Source organism: Mytilus galloprovincialis, chromosome 13, assembly GCF_965363235.1.
Source record: "Mytilus galloprovincialis chromosome 13, xbMytGall1.hap1.1, whole genome shotgun sequence".
Classification (NCBI taxonomy): Eukaryota; Metazoa; Mollusca; class Bivalvia; order Mytilida; family Mytilidae; genus Mytilus; species Mytilus galloprovincialis.
The window spans coordinates 63,982,144-64,008,620 of NC_134850.1; the positions used below are offsets into that span (position 1 = coordinate 63,982,144).

The 26,477-nt window shown below is 31.6% G+C and overlaps 2 protein-coding genes and 2 non-coding genes across 4 annotated transcripts in view; 1 reads left to right on the top strand and 3 right to left on the bottom strand.

Moving 5' to 3' along the window:
* Positions 1 to 1,488: 1,488 nt before the first annotated feature.
* Positions 1,489 to 4,292, top strand: LOC143056351 (transcription factor HES-1-like). The gene is made up of 4 exons (XM_076229439.1): positions 1,489 to 1,699; positions 2,146 to 2,241; positions 3,030 to 3,114; positions 3,673 to 4,292. Exons 1-4 carry the CDS (start codon positions 1,664 to 1,666, stop codon positions 4,113 to 4,115), a joined length of 660 nt encoding a protein of 219 aa, XP_076085554.1. The 5' UTR covers positions 1,489 to 1,663; the 3' UTR covers positions 4,116 to 4,292.
* A 2,269-nt stretch (positions 4,293 to 6,561) lies between these two features.
* The window catches only part of LOC143056582 (5'-3' exoribonuclease 1-like), a 43,550-nt gene continuing 23,634 nt past the window's right edge, over positions 6,562 to 26,477 (bottom strand). The window contains 14 exon segments of the mRNA XM_076229683.1: positions 6,562 to 8,914; positions 9,772 to 10,739; positions 16,480 to 16,639; positions 16,952 to 17,074; positions 18,551 to 18,626; positions 18,907 to 19,114; positions 19,663 to 19,783; positions 20,398 to 20,703; positions 21,525 to 22,038; positions 22,557 to 22,759; positions 23,599 to 23,661; positions 24,687 to 24,819; positions 25,504 to 25,590; positions 26,061 to 26,329. Coding sequence (XP_076085798.1) covers positions 8,654 to 8,914; positions 9,772 to 10,739; positions 16,480 to 16,639; positions 16,952 to 17,074; positions 18,551 to 18,626; positions 18,907 to 19,114; positions 19,663 to 19,783; positions 20,398 to 20,703; positions 21,525 to 22,038; positions 22,557 to 22,759; positions 23,599 to 23,661; positions 24,687 to 24,819; positions 25,504 to 25,590; positions 26,061 to 26,329 — 3,492 coding nt within the window. The 3' untranslated portion in view covers positions 6,562 to 8,653.
* LOC143057974 (Z30 small nucleolar RNA) lies at positions 14,450 to 14,538 on the bottom strand. Its single transcript, XR_012972898.1, has one exon. It is a non-coding gene; the product is annotated as a Z30 small nucleolar RNA (small nucleolar RNA).
* On the bottom strand, positions 16,290 to 16,378 carry LOC143057960 (Z30 small nucleolar RNA). The gene has a single exon (XR_012972884.1). It is a non-coding gene; the product is annotated as a Z30 small nucleolar RNA (small nucleolar RNA).

A 26,477-nucleotide genomic window follows, 5' to 3' on the forward strand; every position in this document is an offset into this window, starting at 1 on the left:
CCAAAATTCAAAAGTTGTACCAATATTAACCGTCATATCAAATCCAATCCCATGTTTGATAATACACAGTGTGTTGGTGTCACTATTAAAACTGTCCAAACTGTCTGCATATCGTGTTGTCTATTTTGTTACTTACTGGTATAGATGACCGAAGGTCAAACGAATACATAAGATTGCTGTGTAAATGCAGAGACATATAATTTTGTAATGTTAACTGCAAAAATTAAGTCAATTTATCAGTAAATATAGAAAAATATAAGAACATATCATTTTTCTTCTGATGTTATTTCTTGACCATGAAGAAGCTTTTTTCTCAGCTTCGTAACATTCCAAAAAGTTATTAGTTTACTAAATAACCATCTACCAATACACACTTGGTACAATACATCTACCAATACACACTTGGTACATTACATCTACCAATACACACTTGGTACATTACATCTACCAATACACACTTGGTACATTACATCTACCAATACACACTTGGTACATAACATCACTTGCTTCATTGAACTAATTCTTATGTATCTAAATAATTGTGATCTTTTGATCTCAGACTTTTTGTTGCATTACATTTGAAACTTTCTGACAGTTAACCTATTGATTAAAAGCCAATAATGATAATTCACATTCAAAAACAGTCCTGGCAAGTAGGACTGTTTTAGGACGTGTCTTATAATTCATACAGTTGGTTGTCTAAGTTCCTATCGTCCACTCGCAAGTATTTCATAGAAATAAGAAGATGTGGTATAAATGCCAATGAGACAACTCTCCATCCAAGTCACTATTTGTAAAAGTAACCCATTATAGGTCAAAGTATAGGACGAAAAACGTATTGTTATACTTTAAGTTATTTTATTTCACAGAATTTTTTACGTTAATGTTTTTTGATAAAATGAAAGAATATAAACTTAAGGTATTAAACCAAGGATTTGTATAGTAAGTCTTACTATATCCTTGATTAAACTTAGTTCGAATATGAAGATCGATATAAATCGGAAATCTTCATTGTATATGTTATCAGATGAAAACATCTTTTATATTAATAAGTCGGATTTCACGTCAAATATTACTGATACCATGAAATAGAAATTAAAAAAAAATCTCTAAAAATAAACCAATGCTTTTACATTTAAACAGTAAATTAAATTGGATTATGAAGTTGGCAGGTTGATAATCAAAACAGTCCGTTCAATTAAAAGTCTAATTCTATATCTACTCTCGACATCATATTTTAGCACCTGTACGTGAATACATACGCAAGTAAAGGTGGCTTAATTGCAATAAAAACATATTCTTAAATAAACTGCAGGTACATGTATTCATTTCATTGAGACATAGAAATGGCAATTAACTATATTAGACTGTAATGTGTTGACAGCAATAGATATCTTAATTGACAAATTAAAAGACACATGAAGCCACGCCCTATTTAATCTCCCAGGGTATAGCGGCGGTAATACTCATGGTCAGGTATATTTATACACCACTTAACAGGTAGAAACCATAAAGCACAAGACAGTAGTCGGCACGCGTCTGACAAAAGTAAAAGAGTCAATTGGTTTCATTTTCTGTCTTGATATAGTTTAAGATATTGACCAGGATTTCATTTTCAAATTATACCTTCATAAAAACAGCTGACAGAAAAAATCAAGACACAATGAACAGCAAAGAATTACAGGCCCTAAAAAGAAAGGTAAAATACTATTTTTGATTATCAATATATTTTTTTTCTCATAAAAACAATTAATTCAAATTACAAATAATCTAATTTCTTTATTATTTTATTCATAATTTTTTTTTTATTATATAAAACATTTATTTACTAAATAGAATGTTAATTAGTTCAGGAGCATATATATAAATATACTGTTCCAAGATTAGTTATATTTGATGTATCAAATACCAGTATATTCTTTTGTTTCTTTTGGGGAGGAAGGTAGTGCGAAGCTGAGCTCATTAAAAAAATATTCAACTGTCCGACGCATATGAAAGAATCAATATTTTGTAATATCCATTGGACAGCAAATGATATGTTAATGTCTATTATAGTTTAATAAGTTATAAATCTAAAATATGAAAATTTTGAAATAACTCATTTAGAAAATATTTATTTATGTTTCTTTTTTATATTTATTCCAGGCCAGCAAACCTTTGACAGAGAAACGTCGGCGCGAGAGAATTAATAATAGACTGTCCGACCTAAAGACATTAGTATTACGGGGTACAAACAAGGAGGTAAGGAACTCAGTTATATAAGGTTTTTTTTTTAAATATATTGTAAGTGTCTTGTTTTCCAAACTATCATTACTAATTTACTAAGCTTTGGAAAAAAAACAGGAAAAAAAAACATTTTTTTTCTGCGAGTTTTAAATAATATTTTGATACATTTCAATTGGTTGTCAAAGATAATTAGTATGTTTGTACATCATTATCGGTGACACGCGCAGTCGTCTGCCTGGGGATTATTTACAGTATATCACAAGTAAATAATACGGTATATGATATACCGTGCCATGTTTACCTGTTAGATATTGACTTAGCCGGTTGACACTCACACTTCCGTCAGACTTAAGTCTCATCTCATTGATAAAGTCATTAATCCTTATGTGATTTAATTTTATTTTGCAATTGAGATGTCTGTGACGGTTATAAATACGATTTACCACAAATCTGTATAAAAAGTGAAATTTTCTTCAGAAAGTCTTCGTAATTTTTTTTGCTAACTTATATAACTGCATTCTGACAGAATATGCTCTACATCAAATCAGGAAGATATACATAGATTGCTGTTTCCAGACAAAATACGTAACAACCTCCAAAGCTTCGAAGACAGCCCCTCCTCCCCTTAAAAAGATTTTTTTTAAATGGATCATACAATTTTACAGCAATTGATTTATTCAGCTTTTTTCACTTTAAGAAATATGCTTACATATTTGAATCAGATAGGACTTCAGTTTTAAAATATGACTTTAATCAATTGTATGAAGGCTAAATACTAAATATTATTATTTTTATTATTTCAGGACAATGTCAAGTTAGAGAAAGCCGATATAATGGAAATGACTGTTAGGTACATTGAAGATATTCAGCAAAAACAAACATCAGAAGGTATGTAGATTGATTATATATTTATTTGTCTGATTATGCAATTGAATAAAATAATGATGGATATACATTTTATAGTTTATCAGACTTTAATAATTGATTGAGAGATATAGATGCTTCAAATCCAAAGTCAAATATTCCATGTATATTCAAGAACTTTATGCAAAATCAATGAAGCTACTGCAGCATGTTTAGTCTATTTTAGAATATTTTTTTAAACAAATATATGTAATGCTCCATGCGTGTATGAAATAAGGGTGTGCACAGTGTTTTTCAGAATTCTCCATCTTTTGTCAAAGTTAACAAAACCATAAGTTTCAGTATAAACACAAAGATCAAATAATCCGATTAGGAAATTTGTGATACAATTCAATGCTGCTCCGTGTTGAAAACCTTACTTTGACCTATAATGGTTTACTTTTAAAATTGTAGTTGTCTAATTGGCACTCCTTCCACATCTTCTTATATCTTTTGCAAGCTACCAAGACAAAAAAAAAACACAAATATTAAACCAATATTCTGCTATACATGTAATTATAATTGGCAATGTTCTTTTTATAGGGCGTAACAGAACACAACTGGTAATGAACAGCTTTATACGGGGCTATGCCACTTGTATCAACGATGTATCTACTAGTCTGTCTGCCAATCACATCACCAATGACGTCAGATCTTCAGTATCCAATCACCTAGCAACAAGTTATAGCACCATGACAACAGGACTACAGACACACGAGCCACATGCCTCCATTTATAGTTCTGACCGATTAGCTACAAGCACACCTTACAGTAATTTATCAACCAAAGAAAGCCACCCATACCAGCTATTATCACCAATAATTGACACAAATCCACAGTACTCCTCATCATGTGACACCTTAAGCTGCAATGATTGGTCCTCTACATATTCAGCCTCACCTTCAGTTTCCCCAACCTTGCATTCACCTTCAGATTCAGGAGTTGATGGTTCAACTGGTGACAACTCTGTTTGGCGACCATGGTAACAACAGCCATTTTGTACAAAGACATATTTGTAATTAGACTTTTTTTAAACAAATTGGTGCATGATAATTTATTTGTATAGTGCTATATTATAAATGTTAAACATGATAAATTAATAATAATGTATGTTAACTTATCTGCCTTTTCATTCATTATGAAATAAAATAGTAAGTTAAGAATCATGATAGTTATTAGTTATTTCTTGTCAGTCAAAATCAGTACCTCAACAAGGTAAACAAGTCTATGGTGCACAGAGAGTAACTTACTGATATCCTCAGAAAATTACAAATTAAAAAGAATAACCAGTCTTACATTTTTCTTAGACACAATAGCCTAGCTAGCTTAAACAGTAACAAATGTAACCTTGACTAATTGATTGTTTGCATAAAAAGGCACATGTAACGTGTATATTTATAACAACACACTCTCTTCTTCTTTGTGGACCATTTATTTTATGTTGATAGTTCAAGAAATAAAGCTTTACTTCATGTTTCACATAGACTTAAATGATCCAAGAAAATGAGGTCAAAGTAAAATAAACTAAACCGGAAATACATGTACACCTTACAATCATTCCATACACCAAATATAATTGAGCTAGTGCTTACAGTTTCTTAGAATAGAACTTAACCAGGAAAACTCAACATTGACCAATGAACCATGAAAATGAGGTCAAGGTCAGATGAACTTTGCCAGACAGACATGTACTGCTAACAATTATTCCATACAACAAATATAGTTGACTTATTGCTTATAGTTTAAGAAAAACAGACCAAAACACGACAACTTACCACTGAGCAATGAACAATGAAAATGAGGTCAAGATCAAATTAAAACCTGGGAGATTGACATGTTCATCATAAAATATTTCAATACACCAAATATAGTTGACCTATTGCATATAGTACTACAAAACAAGAGCAAAACTCAAAATCTTACCTTTGACCACTGAACCATGAAAATGAGGTCAAGGTCAGATGACACCTGCCAGCTAGACATGTGCACCTTAAAATCATTCCATTCACCAAATATACTAGTAGTAGACCTATGGCATAATGTATAAGAAAAACAGACAAAAACACAAAAACTTTACAACCACTGAACCATGAAAATGAGGTCAAGGTCAGATGACACCTGCCAGTTGGACATGTACACCTTACAGTTCTTCTATACACCAAATATACTAGCCCTTTTGCTAATAGATATGGACTTGACCACCAAAACTTAACCTTGTTCACTGATCAATGAAATGAGGATGAGGTCAAGTGAAAACTGTGTGACAGTCATGAAGACCTTGCAAGGTACACACATATCAAATATAGTTATCCTTTTTCTCATAATTAGAGGGAAATTAACATTACAAAAAATCTTAACTTTTTTTCAAGTAGTCACTGAACCATGAAAATGATGTCAAAGACAATATACATGCGACAGCCTGTAATTCAGTGGTTGTCGTTTGTGTATGTGCGACATATTTGTTTTTCCTTCATTCTTTTATATAAATAAGGGCGTTAGTTTTCTCATTTGAATTGTTTTACATTGCCTTATCGGGGCCTTTTATAGCTGACTATGCGGTATGGGCTTTGCTCATTTTTGAAGGCCGTACGGTGACCTATAGTTGTTAATGTCTGTGTCATTTTGGTCTCTTGTGGACAGTTGTCTCATTGGCAATCATACCACATCTTCCTTTTTTATAGAAACTTCATAACATGACACATCTATATACAAAGTATGAAGCATCCAGGTCTTCCACCTTTTAAAATATAAAGCTTTAAGAAGTTAGGTAAAAACGCCAGTTACGCTGAAGGATCACCATCCCTTTGTTGAGCTTTCTGCAACAAAAGTCACAGGCTCAACAATAAAATGAGATCAAAGTGAGATGCCAAGCAGACATTTATGTTCAGTGGTTGTAATTTGTTTGTGTAGTTCATAAGTGTTTCCCAAGTTTTATGTAGATTAGACCCTTGGTTTTTCTGATTAAATGGTTTTACAGTAGTCATTTGTTGGGCCCGTTATAGCTTACTTTTTGGTGTGGGCAAACTTCTGTTTTGAAGACCTTCATGCAAGGCTATTCATACATGTGTATAGTAAACATTATTGATTGGGGTCAGCTGATACCTACCTTTAGCTGCAGGATTTTCTCACTGCGCTGAAGACTCATAGGTGGCCTTGGGTTGTTTTCTGCACTTTAGTCATGTTTTTGTCTCTTTACATCACCTTTGAATATGTGTCTTTATTGAGGTGATTGAATTTCAATTAGTCCCTAATATATTTCAACCAAATTTATTTTATAGCAAATAAATAAAATATGTGGTTTATTTTTGTTGAGTACATAATTCATGAGATGAACTGCCATAGCCACAGCAGACTTGTGTTATCTTAGTTTGTTCAACACCATCAACCAGAACTACCTGTATATGTGTGTGCAGTAATAACTTAAGTCAAATATTAACTTTCAAACAGGTTTTTAATGTAAAAGTCTATTGCTTGAAAGCAATAATGTAAGTTACAATTTACAAAATAAAATCATTAAAACAGACTTTTAAAATAGATCAGTACTGTTACTGAAATTCCATTGGCTACAAAATTGACATGTGACATCTTAGTGATGTAAATACAAACTACATTGTAGTGTTATTTACATATATATATTCATGCACATACCAATAAGTTTTACATGTGGTGTTTTTATCTAAGCATGGAAGTTGCTTAGATCTACTTTAAACAATCATTTAATACAACTGTCTTGTACCAGTAAAACTTTTAACTTATATTTATTGTTTGAAAAACCTAAAGTGGTTCAAAAAAACAAGTCAAGGAATGACTTGAAAATAAATCTTAACTCAGATTTATAAGCCAAAATAAAGTTAGGTAAATGGGTCCCATCAATAAAAGACAGAAGTAACTCTGCATTTGGTTACGGACAGGTCAAATCACAGTTAGTAATCTATTTGTACCTGTATGTGTTGAAATAAAAAAAGATGATTTAAGTCACTTCATTAAATTGGTCATGTCCACCTATGAAATTATGGTTTTAATCATAGATATGAAAAAAGAAAGAGAATAAAATGTGCAACAATCAAATCATAAAGGTGTTACTCACCAAAAAGTATAAATCAAAGTTAAAAGTTTAAATTAGAAGGTCACGTTGCCAAACAATATACAGTACAGAGATTTTTTTAATTATCAAAATCACTTTGCCTTCACAAAATATACCAGAAACTAACAAGATCCTCCAAGATATGTAACGGAAAACTTAGGGTCATTATTTAATTTCATGTATGTAAAGAATTCTTTCAATTTTAATAAGAATTCTGGTTTTTATCATCAAATGTAAAATCATATCATACTGTCTGACATTACATAACTAGTCATCAATTATATGGAGAGGAACACAGTGCTCTTTTATATCTTAGCAATTTCTTCTCATTTTGTATCATTGATAGTATTAGTTAGTTGTAAGATTCAAAATAGGACATAGCTGACATTGTCCATTTGTTTTAAATGATTTAATGAAGGAATCAGAGGTCTATAATCGTGTTAATATTTACAGAACTTCAGCAGTGGATGAATTTTATTCATCAATGTTTACAACAAGGACGTGTTGACAATATAGTATAAACTAAAATAAGTGTTGTCAAGTACTGGGGCTCTTTTTACAACACTCTCTTTGGACAAAAAATTATCATAAGTTATACAGAAATGTTCATGAATAACAATATTTTTACATAAAGATTGTTTTTTTGAAATTAGTCACAAAATATTAATTTTAATTGCAATGGTTGTATTGAGTTTTCCTGTATTTACACAATGTTAGTACATGCAATTCAAAAATTAGCACTTCTTGGAATATACAACTACTTATATGTTTCATTGTAAAATTTAAATTCTTTCTGTCAAAATACATAGTTATTTCTAGATCTAAATCATTTTTAACACTAGAAAACTGATATGTGTTAAAATTAATGCATCTTTTGTAAAACTTTTTTGCAGAAAAAAAATTTGTATTCAATATCTTAATAACATTTTTACAAAAATCCAAAATAAAACTATATGATTAAGACGATTTTGAAACTTTAAAGTATCTTATAATTTTTACTTTAAATTTCAACCATATTGAAAGTCAACTTTAGAGAATGTGTTTTACTTGACCTTTTGAAGGTTGCTCAAAACAAGATTGCTTGATTGATATTTTTATTCAATACCATTATAATTCTGTTTTCAGCTATATACAATGTAGATAAAATTACACAAATATCATACACAAAAATAAAACCTGTGTAAATTTTATACAAATATATATATAGAAAGACTTAAAGGAAAACTTTGAATACACAATGTACATTAAAATCCTTCAATAAAACTGATGAAAAATTTCTTCTGCTGAAAAACATACCAAAGGGAATGAAAAATACTGAGAACTTGGTTCTCTAGCAAAATGTCATTTGGTAAATAGTTGTATGGAGAAAAAACAGACAGAAAAAAATGTAAAAGATTTAAAAACATTCCATTCACATGACGATAATTTAATCTCTTTCTACTACACTCCACTAAAATTAGCTGCTAATCTAGATTTCCGTTTATTTGGAGTCTGTTGCTTTGGCGGAGTCTTCTTTGATCTACTTCCACTTTCATGTACAGTTTTGTGTTCACTGCTTTCAGGTATATGTGATTGCTTTTCTCCTTTAGAAATCTGAGGTGGACTGCTTTCCGGTACAGATTTTGGGGGCGTTGACATATTGTTATTAACATTGTCATCTTTATGTTTCTTCTTCTGTGGAGTCTTCTGTTGTTTTGTTACCTAAAATAACATATTATAAACAAATTTTATTCATCATTATGTTTCTTTAATAAACAAATCAAAATACCATTTTAAAACAATTGGACATATAACTTGCTGTTCCTCTGTAGACAATAAACAGACATCAGTAGAAATATCAAACTGTGGATTCATTATTAGTCATGGTGTTCTAATTTTCCCGGTTTTGAGAGGGTATATTGAACCATGTATTCACATGTTCAAAGAAATACAAAAGTGAGTTTGTGAAGGGTTAAAATTGGCCCCAAGTATTGACGGAATATTGACTTGAAATGTGAATAATTTGTGTTGTAACATAAGTTTTGGTCATATTTCAGAATTTTTTTAAACCATTTTTAGCAGGATTTACATTGGTTGACACCCATGATTCAGAAAGTTTTTGTGGCTAGAGATTCAATATCATCATCATTGGCAAATTTTAAAACAACATTTTGACCCTAGGTTGTGGCCAAGGGGTTTCTCAAGCTTTCAGGTCTGGAAATTGCACAAAATGATATAATTTTGACAATATATCCAAAATGTGCTGATTTTGATGTAAAAAAAAGTACTCTTATGAAGAGCTTTGTAATAACAAAGAAGTAAGGCTTTTGAGATAGATCCATCAAAACCAAATTATGTCCATTTTGAAATTTTATGATAAAGTTGAAATTCGAAGCCATATTTGGCCAATAGTGAACCTTGTCCTTTCCTTTATAGTTGTATGTAGAATTTGTCAAAGCCAAGGTTCCAAGTGTTCATGCAATTTCATTGTCCTAAACATTGCACAGGATGCTATATATAGTATGCATGAGGAAAATAATTAGATTTATATATGTCATGTTGGAATGTAAAAGTTCTACCTGTAGGGGTATAAATGGGTTAGCTTGAGACGATTGTTTGTTCGGTGACTGTTCTTCACTTGGCTGACATACGACTGTAGACGGTAGAGAATCACTATGTTGTCTTACCTGTAGTGGTATAAATGGGTTAGCTTGAGACGATTGTTTGTTCGGTGACTGTTCCTCACTTGGCTGACATACGACTGTAGACGGTAGAGAATCACTATGTTGTCTAACCTGTAGTGGTATAAATGGGTTAGCTTGAGACTATTGTTTGTTCTGTGACTGTTCCTCACTTGGCCGACATACGACTGTAGACGGTAGAGAATCACTATGTTGTCTTACCTGTAGTGGTATAAATGGGTCAGCTTGAGACGATTGTTTGTTCAGTGACTGTTCCTCACTTGGCCGACATACGACTGTAGACGGTAGAGAATCACTATGTTGTCTTACCTGTAGTGGTATAAATGGGTTAGCTTGAGACGATTGTTTGTTCGGTGACTGTTCCTCACTTGGCTGACATACGACTGTAGACGGTAGAGAATCACTATGTTGTCTAACCTGTAGTGGTATAAATGGGTTAGCTTGAGACGATTGTTTGTTCTGTGACTGTTCCTCACTTGGCCGACATACGACTGTAGACGGTAGAGAATCACTATGTTGTCTTACCTGTAGTGGTATAAATGGGTTAGCTTGAGACGATTGTTTGTTCAGTGACTGTTCCTCACTTGGCCGACATACGACTGTAGACGGTAGAGAATCACTATGTTGTCTTACCTGTAGTGGTATAAATGGGTTAGCTTGAGACGATTGTTTGTTCGGTGACTGTTCCTCACTTGGCTGACATACGACTGTAGACGGTAGAGAATCACTATGTTGTTTTGGTCTACCATGTTCCTGTTGCTGCTGCCAACTGTAAATCCCCTGGTTACCTCCCCTACCACCATGGTAATTCTGGTGTTGCCCTTGACCCCTGACATTTATCTGACCTGCAGAACAAATTATCTTATCATGCAAAGTTCTATTGTATAAACAAAATTTGTAAGGGTTCCGCGGAACCCAGTGTCTCGCCTACTTTTGCTGTAAATCGCAAGCTCAACAAAAATGAGGAAAAAAAATCAATAAAATATTCCTCTTGATACTATCTTATGATTGTAAGAAGCTTCTGTCCAAGTTTGGTAAAAATTTAGGATAGTTAATGAATCTAATAAATGTTTTGAAAATTTTAACTGCAGACTGTATGTAATGTTAAAGGGAAACTTCGCAAAAAAATCAAAAATTGATATTATGTCCATTCTGTATAAAAATGCTCAAATTTATAGATATTAAAGTTTTATTCCGCTAAATAAGAGATCACCATCGATTTTAAATTTTGAGTATCAGTTCTCTGCTCTCCGCCATCTTGTCACCTTCTCCGATGAAAAATCCCGATATGTCTATAAACCACAAAGGAACAAAACTACAGTAAACGATGTAGGCGTAATTGCGTGTCGATATCTTGTCAATCGTACGGTTGTTTTATCTGACTGACTAACTTGATACGGAAAATGGTCTTATATTTTTAAATAACCATATAGTCTGTTATTTTTAAACTGTTAATATTGTAATTAGTTAAAAAGTCAAAGTTCAAATCATAAATAAGTGTTCCGTGGAAATTGTTTTCGAAAATCTAATTCGTTCATAATTCTTTCAAGTAATAAACTTTATTTAAATAAATTCGGATCTTCCCTCATCGGATCACCAGCATGGCTAAAGGTATTACTCCCAAAGGTATTGGAAGGGGTGTAAGGTGACACGTCCAGGTATTCAATCGATTTCCTGTCCGGCGGGCTTGCAAGTTCATGCATCGTTTCACTTCTGTAGGTATTGATAAGTGTACACGACCGTTACTTATAACTTTCCATTTTGAACTATCAGGTGCATGTATAATATACATTTTTGTCTTGCGTGTCCGAAAGTGATATAATATACTAGTCATTACTGAACTCATACGCTTGTTTATAAATAACATTTCTGGTGTAAATAATATTATTTATAAAAAAAAAATAATACACAAAAAAAAATTGAAGAAATACAAATCTATTTACATATTTTTCCAAGGGTTAATTTGGGAAAATGTAATATATACTCGTTGTCAATAGTTTAGGACAGATTGGAACATACCAGAATTATTGATTTAAAAAAAATGTGCGCACTTGTCGACGATTCGTGTATACATACGCCTGGGTAGAAAGTTACGGAACTATAGTCAGTAGCGCAATTTAAAATATGTATACATGTATACATTGAACATAAGAAAGAAACATACATTTTGTGTAAATTGTGGTAAAAGTTTTGTAAATAGACTAGTCCACGTATGCCAACAGTATGTAATCAACGAATTCGATAGACTATTGTATACCAAAAGAAGAAGAAGAAAAAAAAGAAACAATTTGATTTAAATACAGGTCAATTAATAACTTGCTTTGGTTCATCGAAGTTAAGAACATAGTAAACTCACAGATTTATATATCAATTAGATTGTTCTCGAATAAAGGACGAAATTCGTCATCATCACAATTGTTCCAACATTCATGTAAAATATATGCAACTGGACGTACACTAATAATCCCCAAGGGATGTGAATATTTTCTAGGAAAACTATTGAGTATCAATTTCGGGATTTATTTTCTTTCTTGATATTCAATGACAGCAATTTAAAGAATAAACTGCTTGTCGGATATTTGTCCGCTTTAGGGGTATTCTTGCAAGTTGAACAGACTTATAATAACATTCAAAAATAGGGAAAGATAACATTAAATTCGTTGTCTTTAATTTTAAACATCGTTGGTCAAATAGTTATTTAAGTATATATATACGTTGGGAGACGACGATTATTATAGTAGTCTCAGATTTTAATAAGGACGTTCCCGATTATGAATAAATTTGGTCGACGTTTTTCACACTTGAAAAGAATATCTATTCGTAATTTTTCGATTCCATTCCAATACAAAAGTATTTTTTCTTTATTCGTACATATTATATTCCGCTTCGGTAGAGTTATCTTCAGATAGTTTCATATATTAATTAATACATGGCTTTCAAAAGTCTAAATGTAAGTGTTCTCGTACATTTTTTCGCCTAATAAAGACAAATAAAAATGATTTAGTAAAGCTATTTCTAATTTCTAAGTCCCCCTTTTTTATGAGACATAAATCAAGGACAAGACTTGTATATCATTTCATTCTGACATATGAATTAAGTTTCCCGTCTTTAACCGAAAATTGTGTATTTCTTAGTAAATTAACTTATTTGAATTCAAATAAATAATAGCACCAAATATAATTAAATAATTCCACAGCGACCAATTTTTATTTGTCACCAACTTGAATATGTATTTTTAATGTGTGTATTAAATGCTCCCACTGATCCGAATAGACAGTCACACCTGGCAAGGTGTGCCCTAGAGGCGTGGTTAAATACCGAAGTGCAAATAACAATTTACCTTTCAACAAGCCATCTACGAGTATTGCCACAGAACCGTGAATACACACATCGTATAAACCTAGTCATAGCAGAGATAGTAAAAGGTCAATAATAGTACACCAACATATTGTCTTGACAGATTATTGTACTTTAATTTGTTCACCTTATCAGTCCGAAAATGCATTTATTAAAAATAAATTTATAACTTTTTGTGTTGTCTACAAAAATAATTCAAATATATACGTTTAACATAGATAATTTATCTCACGAATGAGTACAATTGAACGTCTGTGCGTTTTATCTTCTTATTATCGGATGGTTATTAGATAAAGCATAAGTCATCGGCGCGTTTACGATTACGTTAAAATATGATTAAAAACCAAGACTTTTAATGATTGTATTTTAAATCCCGGCATGCAAAAATCAGGAGAAAACGTCACGACCTACAGGAAGTAGTTGATATTTTTTCATTAATTATTGAATTTCTCCTTTATTACTGCACATATAGCGATAAAACTTTGTGAATATATATATTATGTCATAATGAACATATTTAAACCATAAGTAAAAAATCGTGAATTTTCCCTTTAACTGGAAGAAAATCTAAGTCCATTTTAAAGTAAAATACAGAAAAAATGGAGTTATCTTTTTACAAAATTTACTTCTGGATACTATCTTATGATCATAAACAAGCTTCTGTCCAAGTTTGGTAGAAACCAAGGATAGTTTAAGAAAGTTATTAAAACTTTAAAAACTTTAACCACAGAGTGAATGTAATGTTTCCCTGCAGAAAAAACTAAGTCCATTTATAAGTAAAATACGGAAAAAATGGAATTTTATTTTTACAAAATTTACTTCTGGATTCTATCCTATGATCATAAACAAGCTTCTGTCCAAGTTTGGTAGAAATCCAGTATAGTTTAAGAAAGTTATTAAAATTTCAAAAACTTTAACCACAGAGTGAATATTTGTGGACGCCAACGCTGACGACACCGACAACGACGGAATGTAGGATCGCTTAGTCTCGCTTTTTCGACTACTAAAGTCGAAGGCTCGACAAAAACGTATGGGTAAACATTATACTGTCTCAATAAAATGTAGGTCTCGCTGTTAGAATTTCATTACTATATAACAAAATATTTTTCATCCATTTCTTAAAATAACTTAAATGTAAATGGCAGATGAACAAGCCACACATTAGTGTTACCTTTTAATAATTTCAATGCCTATACAACAGCTCAGAGAGAAGATTAATTTGATCATTTCTTGGTCAATGACCTTAGTCAATACCAAGTCAGGCATTAGTATATTATCATCATAGCTGTGGTAATAAGGACAATTGAACTACTGAAATTTCTGAGATTTAAGTTAAAAGATCTCATCTAAAACTTGTAAATCAAGATTCTAATTCATTCTTTATAAAGCTGTAATATGTTAATGATATGTCCAGAGCCTTAATATATAGAAACCCAGTCTGGATCCTTGTATTTTGAGCCAAGAGTAACCATGACACTGGAAAACCTGCCAGGTCATGAATACCATTCCCAATTATAGCGAACCCTATGATAGTTTTCCATAGATTCACCTGCAAGTTACCTGTCGATTTAAACTTTTGGCAGTTCTATTGTCCCATCTAACAAATACAACAGGTATTGTTCTCTGTGTAGTTTATTCACTGGGACCTTTAAATTTCTTCTAGGAGAAATATATCACTCATTGATTAATTTACCTGAACAAAAAATTGAACTGTCAATGATGAAAAAATACTTATACCAATACTAAGAAAGGACTCACAAAACTGCATGTGGTGTTGTATTTATTCAAAACCAAAAACTTGTTTTTAATGTGTTCAATATTAATAATGATTTAAAAATTAAAAGTTGATTTCTGATCAAATATTCAATAAATATTTTTGTGTGTTTGATAAATAAAAATTTGAATATTATTATTTTTAAATTAAGGTCTTCATAAACATAGTCTATAAATTAACAACAACAAAAACATGCAAATTCTTTGGAAAATACTTAAAAATGTGTCTAAAATATACTTTTTATTATTAAATCAGATTTTATATTGAACAGATTGAAAATATATTAATAGTACCGGGTATATTGAATAAATACAATATTGCATACAGTTTATGTGAGTTTATAGAAGTATTTCAATAAAAAAACAGATAATTTTTTGGTCAGGTAAATTAATCAATGAGTGATATATTTCTCCTAGAAGAAATTTAAAGGTCTTGGTGAATGAACTATACAGAGAACAATACCTGTTGTATTTGTTAGATGGGACAATAGAACTGCCAAAAGTTTAAATCGACAGGTAACTTGCAGGTGAATCTATGGAAAACTATCATAGGGTTCGCTATAAAAATTCCAGCAAAATTTGAAAGCCTTATCTCAGAGATTTACAACCAAGATTTTTGGATTGTCAAACAGATGTTCAGCTTTCCTTGGCCTTGAATTTTGACCAACTGACCGACCTTAAAATCAATTGACTCTCTCTTTCCTTCTTTCAACCACTTGTATAGTTTTAATGAAATACAACTAGTGTACCTCAATAAATCACAAAAAAAATTGCAGCTATCCATTGCTTATTTTAAATCAATTTTATTTAGCTTTGACCTTGAACTTTTGACCAGGAAAGTTAAAAGGACTCTTTCCTTTCCCCCTACTTTAACTGTACAAGTTTCATTTTAAACAAACATAGGAAGCTAAAATTACCATCAAATAAGTTTTTCTAAAAATTATTAAATAGATTCAGTGACCTTGAACTTTTGGACATCAAATTTTTTAAGGTTTTGTTCCTTTCCCTTCAATTTCCCTTTGTATAAGTTTAGTTCCACTAAGCAAAGTACATGTGTTCCAATTGCTTGAAGGCAGAAAAAAGGGACTGTTGAAAGAATGGATGGATGGACAAAGCAATTACTATATGCACCCAAAAAAAAACTTTTAAGGAGCAAAAAAAAAAAACTCTGTTAACATTAATATTAACCCTTCTGATTCAACACTATGAGATGAGGGATGTGAAATAATTGGAGTGACTTAGAAGAGACTTCAATGTAACATCTACAGCTCAGAGAGAAGATTAACTTGATCATTTCTTGGTCAATGACCTTAGTCAATACCAAGTCAGGCATTAGCACATTATCATCATAGCTGTAGGCAATACTTATCAAGGGGAGGTAAGAGGGTTCTGTTTTTGTTAGGTGGAAATTGTCATCCCATTACATTACAGATCTACATGAAAATGTTTACAAACCAGCAGGTTGGACAGGTCTGAATGCTGATGGGAACGGTTGTTGTGGTTGATGAGATCTAGGAGATTGTGGCATCCTATGTGGCATCATCCCAGGAGGTGGAATTCTCTGATGCATCATCATTAGTGGGTGGCATTGAGTGGACGGTTGGAAAGTTGCTCCCTTGAGAAAGATAAATGAATAAGAATCGTAATATTTTCTGCTCAATTTTTTTCTATCAAGATAAAGTGTTTATCATTCTTGGGATACCAATTTTTATGGATTTCTTAGTTAAAGGTCAACCATGAATTCAGGTAAAGGTCAACCATGAATTCAAATGTTGAACAAAGTACATGTTTTCTCTAGGCTAATGTAAATTGTCTGTAAAATCAAATATTACAAGTTTTCCACAATCCACATGAAATCAATACCTACTGTACACTTCTTATTATCACACGAGAAGAAAAACCCTCTATATCTGAAGGTCATACTTACTAACTGATGCAGTGCTATACTCGCTGCGCTCTCTGCAGCAGCCTCCTGTGTTGGGGTGGTAGCTCCCTGGAACCGTGCACCATTACTTAAATTAATCACACACGTATACCCTCCACTTTGTATCTGTATAAAATAAAATTATAGACAATGTCAATGTAAATAGTGCTTGCTTTAAAGGAAAGATAATTAGACATGCAGTTAGCCAAAAAGAACTTTAATGACAAGAAAATGTCAAATTATTAAACACCTATAACTATTATCTCAGCTGACGAATGATTTGGCTGTCTATTAAAGGAATAACAGTACTGTAGTTGAAGAGTTGCCACCATCAATTGTAGATTTGACAGTCGCAAATGCAGTTTTACTGGCGACACGTAGCAGAGACAGTAAAACAGAGATTTGCGACCGTCAAATCAAAATTGACGGTGGCAACTCTTCAACTACAGTACTGTTATTCCAATTCTAATGCATTTCAAAATGAAATAATACGATAAAACTTGGAAAAAATGTCTTAATTTGACAAATAACAATAATCCGTGAAACTTCATGAATGATTTAGGCGTAAAGACGTCATGGATAAACGTGACGTCATACAAATATTACGTTACCTGTACGCTTCAAATTCGGATAAAATAACATTAAAACGGCAAATACGAGGTAGGTGTTGTTTAATTTTCGATTATATAGTAGTAATCGAACATTTGTTGATTCAATTATTTCAAAATGGTTGTCCCTCCTTAGTTATGCCTGGTCAACTGTGGATTTGACGGCAACTTTTAGCCAATGAAAAAAATTGTTACATACATATTGCATTAGAATTGTCGTTCTATTCATTGTATAAACATAATAAGTATCTGTAAAACTATGGGTAACATATATGAAGTTAATACACCTTATGGCTATTTAGTCAAATCGGGGAAAAACAGTCATTTATACAACTTCCTGTTTGGGTCAGGCCTCCGATTATAGGGGTAATCAGTGGCGAGCTGAGGGAGGAAAAACTTTAGAAAGCGATCATCAAGAAACTTTGATAGATTATGATCCACTTTTTCGAAATTAAAATTGAAGTAAAAAAAAAAATTTTGAAGTATTTACGGTAGTTTAAACAGGTCTCGTTAAAAAGTATCATGCATGGTGAATTGTTTAAATAGGGTCCCAGATAGCTTCAACTGGATGAAAAAGTTGTGAAATTTTAGAACTTATCCGAATGGAATAAATAGCGATTAGGTGTATTACAACACCAACAAGAGGAAGCATTTAATCTTCTATTTGTAGTTAATATTTAATTCACATTTAAATCTAGCTCCTCGAAAGTGAAGAATATGTTGATGTTAATGATATTATTAGGCCGTTAGTTTTCTTTCATCATTTGTTTCACCGACTATTTTTTAGCTTACTATAGTTTAGAGTTTGCTCATTGTTGACAGCTTTGAGGTTAACTGTAGTTGTTTGTTTCCTTTTTCTTTGGTTTCTGGTTGATAATTTATAAATTGATAACCTTGGTTTCAACTTCAAATTAAATGATGTAGTAAAGTGGATCTTATCCTTTCACAACTAACGGTGGCTATTTTTTTCATCCACTTGATAAAATCATCTTACCGTTCTGTTGAATTCATACTTGGGATCTGATACGCCGATCGATTTACAGAAACCTAAAAGCTGCATTACAGGGTTTCTACAATACAAGCAAAACATAAATCAATAAACATGAAAATTCAAATACACCATCGTCTAAATTCTGAAATTCTTGTGGTTTGACTGGAAGATTTAACTCCCTTTTACACTTTCAATATAGTATGATAGGATGTATATAATTATAACTTTTAATATATATTAAGTTTTCTTTAAATATAACTGTAGAAAACAGTAAAATACATCATATGTCTGTATATGAACTACAAATGTGAGGAATTTAGGTGAAAGTTGTGTGCACTTTTAGAATTTCAAATTCATACCTAGATACATTCATATTGGGATTACTTTGATGCATTCCCCCAGATTTTGGTCGACCTTGATTACCAGACTGTCGCCCTACATTGTTGTGTTGATTTGGTTGATTTTGGTTATGACTGGTTTTAGGTGGATATTGCTGGTCCTGAGCTTGGTGAAACTGGTTAGAACTTGTTGATTGTATAGTTTCACTTGAACTCTTCTGTTTTACACCTAAAATACACAAAGGAAAAATTATTAAATTATTTAGAACTTTTGCAGAAATCAATCCACAAGTTTTTTCCTATTAGGCAAGAGTGGGGATCATGCAGTTCTACAAGCAAGCAAACTGTAAGAAATATCTTGCCATTTAGTAATTTGGCAGTAAAATGCAAATATTGATATTAAAACAGCAAAACATATTAACCATGTAAAACGTCAAAAGTAACAAAATCAAATCAAAATCTTAAAACTATGAAATTATACATCAGTTTCAAGATCGATGAGGGCTTAGCCAAAAAAATCCCATGGAAAAGAAAATACTGCATACCAAATGGCATATAAATACTGTCAGTGGTTTCTTTTCTTCTCGTAACCTTAAAAAAAACTTGCTGAGTCTGCCTAAAGATCTATAAGGGCAGAATAAAAAGTTTTTCTTTCTATCAAATGGTCTCAACCATATATGGTTTAACCATATGTTCAATACAGGACATATTTCTATGTATTGAATTCTTATAGATCAATGATAACATTAATTGTGAAAACCATGTTCTTACTCTTACCATCAAACAGTTCTTGTATAGAAACTTGTCTGCCATATGAGGGAGCCTCTTTAGTAGGCGGTAACTTTTCACTCTCCTCCGAGTCAATATTCAACATTTGTTTTAAAGCAGCACTACCATCCTACAAGTAAATGTCATCTTTTTGTCAAACAAATGTTAACTCATTATATAAGAATTGAGAAACTTAAATTAAATAAATGATATGTTTTTGTTAACATATTTGTTTGTTCATATAGTGAGTAAAATTATAACACCATATTGACTGATGTACCCCTATTTTAGACATTTTTGCCTGTTATGTGTGATTTTTTTTTGTTGACACATTGTTGGTAATATAATGGAAATTGTTGTTATCCATTCTTTAGATGTGTTTGAGATATGATTTTGCCGTTTGATTACAGACTTTCCGTTTTGATATTTTATCAGAGTTTGGTATTTTTGTTATTTTACTTTTTATGTTAAGTTTTTAAGGAGGTTTTTAATAACCTTAGAATATCTAGTGTGTGATGATATGTGTTTTAAATAATAAAATCAGTTAACATATGCCTCCATATCAAAGTTGAGAAAGGTTTTGAGAATCAGCTTGTCCAATAATTTTTCAGCACACTTTTGTATAATAATTACAATAATAACAAACATGACATATTTCATTGACATAGCTTAATGTTTTGCGTTTCATAGTTGTTTTTCAGGCCTAGATGTAAATTTAATGCATTTAAAGTTTCTAATTTATACCTCTTTGTCTTGATCGGGTTTCTTTAAAGAACAGACTAGCACACCATCCTCCATGTTACTATCCTGGAACACACTTAAGTCTTTTAACTTGGACGTTAGTTCTGCAGCGTTAGACTTACTAGCTTCATCAAACAAACTCTGGACATTAAAGGAAGTGGGTGCTATTTTAGGAGATAATGCTGGGTCATCAGGAAGTTTATTCAAAGCCATAGCTGCCTGGTTCAGTGAAGTATTATCTGATGGTGAACTTTTTTGTAATTCTTTCCACATATCGGCAAACTCTGAATTATTGCTGTCTTGAAACATCTAAAAATAGACAATAACATAAATAATATAAAATGGAGGCCATTATTCTAAATGTCTTCAAAGTGACATATTTGGATGATCTGAACAGAAATACAACATGATAGATTATATAAATAAACAGGTTTGCAATTTGATATCACATTATACAAGCCCTAACATTTTTGTATAGGTAAATAAATAGACAACCATAAATTGTCTCAAATGTACAAGGCTTTTTAAATAGAAATAATTACATTAGATGTATGTTTCATTATAATACGTTATTCTGATTGGCTAACTGCACATCACATATTATTCCTTAAGCAATTGCATTACACAATAAAACTTATCATTCATGATAACACGAGGTCCGACAATAAAGTGCACAGATGAATTAAGTAAAAAATTGATAAAAATCATGTTTTCATGATCCTAGCTAAAAAATGTAGTTATAAGTTTTGAATGCTTCTTTTTGTTACTTCATAGGGTTGCAAAAGTGTTGACTGTGCGCTCATTTTTAGAATGAAGAGCTTCTGTGCTTCATACAAACTGTACTTCAGTAGGCTTTTACACCCCAATGAAGTTACAAAAAGAAGCATTCAATTCTTAAATAGGTAGAATGAAAGGCAGAGGAAATATATTGAATTAAAAAACGCTTTATTCTTTTAAAATTTGAAGCGAACAATGTTAACACTTTCTTGAATGTGTTTCTTTATTGAAGTCTTAAAAAAAATTCTATGGAAACACATGGGGACATTCAGTTGATGAATGTATATCATAAATGAATAAACGGTCAATACAATTTGACTGAACAAATAGCACACTATTTATTTCCATTTTACCTTAGCTGCCATTGTCCTTGAGGAATCTTGTAGTTGACCTTGTGTCTTCTGTGGTCTTCCTGGTGAAGGAATTTTAGGTGTTACAAAGTGTAAAGGAGCATCTTTCTGACTTTCATCAAAACTTTCTTGTCTAATATCCATTTTAGGTCTATTAGATTCATTAAATGTCACATTGGCACTGTCTGTTGATGATCTTGCTGGTTGTTGATTCTGCCAGCCATGTCTAGGGTATGTATTGTCATTCACATGACCATTATTGAGTTGTCTACCCTGATTTCTATTGTTATAGTCTTGATTTCCCCCAGAGTAGCCTCCCCTGTTCCTAGAATTCCCAGAATTATAATCACCATAGTTACCACTTTTGTAATTATTACTATTGTCATTTCTCCAAGCATTTTTATTGAAGTTTTCTGCTGCTTTCTGTCTGTTAGTGTTACCATGGTATTTTCGATCACCATGAGATATATTAACTACAGCAGTTTTAGGAACTCTATATCCTTTATTACCAGTACATCTGAAATAAAATGTATGTATGTGTAAGTATGACTTATGTCAATGCAACAGTAGAAAGAAATTACAGAAATTTTTCACTTGCATTTCTTCAAAATTAGACAGCAGGCTAGTTAAAAATCTATTATTTAAATGTAAACACTTGTTTTTCTGTCCAATATTTTTGTTTATTTCTGTTACTCTTTACACAAAATGTTCTAAATAAGTTTATCTAACAGGGATGTATCCAAAATCAGGGTGACTGACACGTTTAAACAAGGATCATTTTTATATTCATATGAAAAATCCATATCACCTGAAATTCTATCCTATCATAATTTTTCCTTAAAATTATATATTTATTCCTTATCATAGCACTATTTACACAAATTGAATTTTTATATAGAAAACCCATATCAAGTGAATTTTAATTCTACCAAAATCTTTCCACAAAATTGTATTTAATCCTCAGCATAGCACTGTTTACACAAGTAACATATTTTGATGAACTATTAGCATGTATGAAAAGATGATGTAAAGTACCTTATAATAATTCCTCCTATGAAAGCTTCATCAAATACGACTTCAAACATAGTGTCTGCTTCCTTCTCTGCCTTGTGGATACCAACAATCGTCCCACGTAAACCAAAGGGTACAGTATATCCCTGTCTGACACTGACCACTCGGTCAAATAACATAAATGTTACTGTCTGATCTGGTACTATACTACTCTCATTGGGAATCGGCTGAAAAATAGATTGGAACATTGGAATGGATTGAAATGGCATACTGTATCAAACTTTTGAAATGATCTAATTTGTGTAATGTAGTGTTGAAGTAAAGTTGTTTCATTGGCAATGGTTATACATCTTAGGGCTGTTCATTGGACCCAGAGAAGACACTTCTAAATCTTATCTATAACAGGCGTTTTTAGTGCACTGAAAGTATGTAAGAATTCTAAAATTGCCTGTAATTTATAATTGGTAATACTCAATTTTCAAAGTGTCTTCCCTGGGTACATAGTTGTGTTAAATTGAACAGCCATTGTTTTAATATTGATCTATATAAAAGCATCATGATGAGGGGGAAAAAAATTAGACAAATCCACGTCATTTGGACTCTAATAGATTGTTATCTCATTGGAAATCATACCACATCTTTTATATATGTACATACCCAGTAACAAATGACTTTATCTCATTGGCAATCATACCACATCTTTTATATATGTACATACCCAGTAATCAATGACAAACAATCATAAATAAAACTTACTCTAAACAGAAGATGTGGTTTCACTTAGTAACAAATGACTAACAAACATAAATAAAACTTACTCTAAACAGAAGATGTGGTTTCACTTAGTAACCAATGACTAACAAACATAAATAAATCTTACTCTAAACAGAAGATGTGGTTTCACTTAGTAACCAATGACTAACAAACATAAATAAAACTTACTCTAAACAGAAGATGTGGTTTCACTTAGTAACCAATGACTAACAAACATAAATAACACTTACTCTAAACAGAAGATGTGGTTTCACTTAGTAACCAATGACTAACAAACATAAATAAATCTTACTCTAAACAGAAGATGTGGTTTCACTTGCATTTTCACTCTCTTTTGTTTCTTTCTATTCTCCTCCTGTAAACAATAATAATCAAGTGTCTTTATAAAGCATATATTTGTTATGTCAAAGCAGTTGTTGAAAGATGAAGAATAACTGAATTTTCTTGTTTATTCAGCGATAGTTTTGTCTTCAGTTGTTATTCTTGTATCCTGATGAATGTACACTAATAATAATATTTTTTGAGGGATTTTAATTTTAGTTGAATTACATATAACAAATTTCCTGAAAAAAAATAAAACCTGAGTGAAAATCATCATAAATAATTCTCTTTCAATTGGTACCAAGTTGGTAAAAATCTCATAAAACCCATAATATTGTTGAAAAAAAGTGTTATTTTATGTGAAATTTAGAGTTTTTATATTTTTACTGGTACAAGTGTGCCGCAAAACAGGGACACTTTTTCATCCCCTGTTAGTTAGTACAGGGTCCTCTCTTCATGTCCTGCTGGTGGCTTCTTATGCCCTGCTGATGAGAACTGGGTCTTTTTTTGTATTTATCTAGAACAGGATCATTTATTCAACTGTTTAAGATAAAAATCTAGAACCCGGGTCAAGAACAGCATATATTTTATAGGGTCTAGCACAGGATCATATTTTAGAAACATTTTCTGAGCATGTCTTGAACAGGGTATGTTTTTCAATATTTCTGTTTAGAAAGGAAATGTTTTTCAATGTTTTCTGGTTAGAACAGGGTATGATTTGGCAAGTGCTGTAGGAACAGTTATACCCGAAAGGATATTCAATAACTTCCTCCTTCCCCCCACCCCCTGGGTTTTTTGATAATCTCAGAAAATGATTGGCAAAGTTTAAGGGACTTTTAAATCTTTATAAGCTCACTGGATAAATCAAAATGTGGTTATAGGTGTTAGAGAGATTGACAACTTTGTGGAATGTGGAAGACACTTTTCTTTTGTCAGAAATTAAAACTATTTTATAAATGCTTAAGAGTTACTTGTTCATTATTGGAATTAATAATCCACTGGTTCCAATGTAAGAATCCATATTTATCAATCAGACCCCCTTTACCATGTTTTTCTTACCGTTACTCTATTAACTTCCTTTTCTATAGCTTGAATGATTCCCTCATCTAGAATGTCTGCTCCTGTTTTCATAGTTTTTATACTGCTACATGGTAAAGTCTTAAGGTATGTGGTGACATCCTTTAGTGTAACACTGAAATAAAATAAATAAACAGTAAATATCAGTTGATGATTTCACAGGGTTCTACTCCAATCTTAATTGACTAGGATAGCCAGTGTTCCTGTCCAAGGTTGGTAATTCGTCTTAGGTGTGGTCAGTTGAATGTTATTTGTTATTGTTTTAAGATATTTTACTCACGTCAATAAATTGCCCTGACAGGACTTTTATAAAACAATGTGATTGAGGGTAACTTTCCATATCCAAATCAACTTTTCAACATGTTATTGGTAGCCTCTTACCATTTTTTTTTATATAGGAAATCTAGTTCTGAAGATCTCTTCCAGAGAGAAAAAGAAAACAAAAATTCTTAAACACATTTACTTGACCAGATTGAGTTGTTTGTTATTTAAAGTTGACAAACTATGCTCAATCACTGTTTCAAACACACTTAAGAATGTTCTAGCTACTTAACATATTGTTGTAAATACTTTTTTTTATTTTTTAGACATTTGAAATAATTTATTCACAAAAACCACGATAAAATAACAAAGAAAACAATTGACAATTGACTCTATATCACACCTCTCATTATAATGCTAAAACAAAGGAGTTCACCAGTAGGATTTTTGTTGTTTAAAGTTGGCATCTTTTGCTGCATGAGTGTGTTGCAACATTACCCATAATTTAACATATAATTTGTTCTCATTTGTAACATACCCATTTTTACTGAAAATATCTGCTTCATAAAAGTTATCTGTTTTATTATCCTGTTGACCTATTATGGTGTCCCAAAGGTCTGGAAATCTGGAAATTAAATTGTATATCAAGTATAAAAAATACACAATTACAACTGTTAATAGAGTTATTTTCCTTTTAAATGAGAGGGCTTTCTTTTAAAGAAACAACCCAGACAACATCAATTTTCAATGGACTGTTCTTCAAGGCATACACAATGTTTTATGTCAGGTCATAATTTACCACAAATAAAGACAATCTACAATTTGTTGAAACATTAAATACATTTGAGAGTAGATATGTGTTCTTGTCCTGTTTAACCAAACTTTTCTATGAATGTCAAATATCAAAATCTTATTATTGAAACAAACATTGTTTTAGAATTTAAATTTTTTTCTTGGGTTTTACTTTGAAGATAACGACAAAATTGCAAAATTATCTCCCATCATGTTAATAGGATATAGTAAAGGAAGACTAACAAAAATATTGAAATTAAAAGATAGTAAACATGAAATCAATAATAATAAACCAATTCCTACTTTCTGAGATATTCTCCTATTGTTTCCATGGCTTTCTCTGAATAAGTCCAGCCATTAGGTGCCAGCCTTGTGTATCCAGGGACCTCTTCATTCCTCTTGGTAAACTTTAAGTTCAGTCCTATATTTACACTGTCCCCTCTGGTATCCTTAGCTTCCTCCCGTGATCCTTTCTTTATGAATATTGAACCAGTTATTCTAGACAGGAAGTGGGAATTAATTCCTAGTCTCTGTGCTAAATTGTATCCTGGGAAATAACGCTGTTGAAAGTTCTGTGGAAATATAATGGACTTTTTTATGTAACCATATTACATCTATCCTTTGTTAAACGCAAATTGAAAGTACTAAAACATGTCTATAAGTAGTCAGCTATAAATCAAGTTGTTTTAGCTTATAGTTCCTATAAATTATTAGGCATTG

Coding starts and splice junctions, on each gene's coding strand:
- LOC143056351 (XM_076229439.1), top strand. CDS start 1,664: ATGAACAGCAAAGAATTACAGGCCCTAAAAAGAAAG. Junction 2,242..3,029: donor TACGGGGTACAAACAAGGAG/GTAAGGAACTCA, acceptor TTATTATTTCAG/GACAATGTCAAGTTAGAGAA. Junction 3,115..3,672: donor GCAAAAACAAACATCAGAAG/GTATGTAGATTG, acceptor TTCTTTTTATAG/GGCGTAACAGAACACAACTG.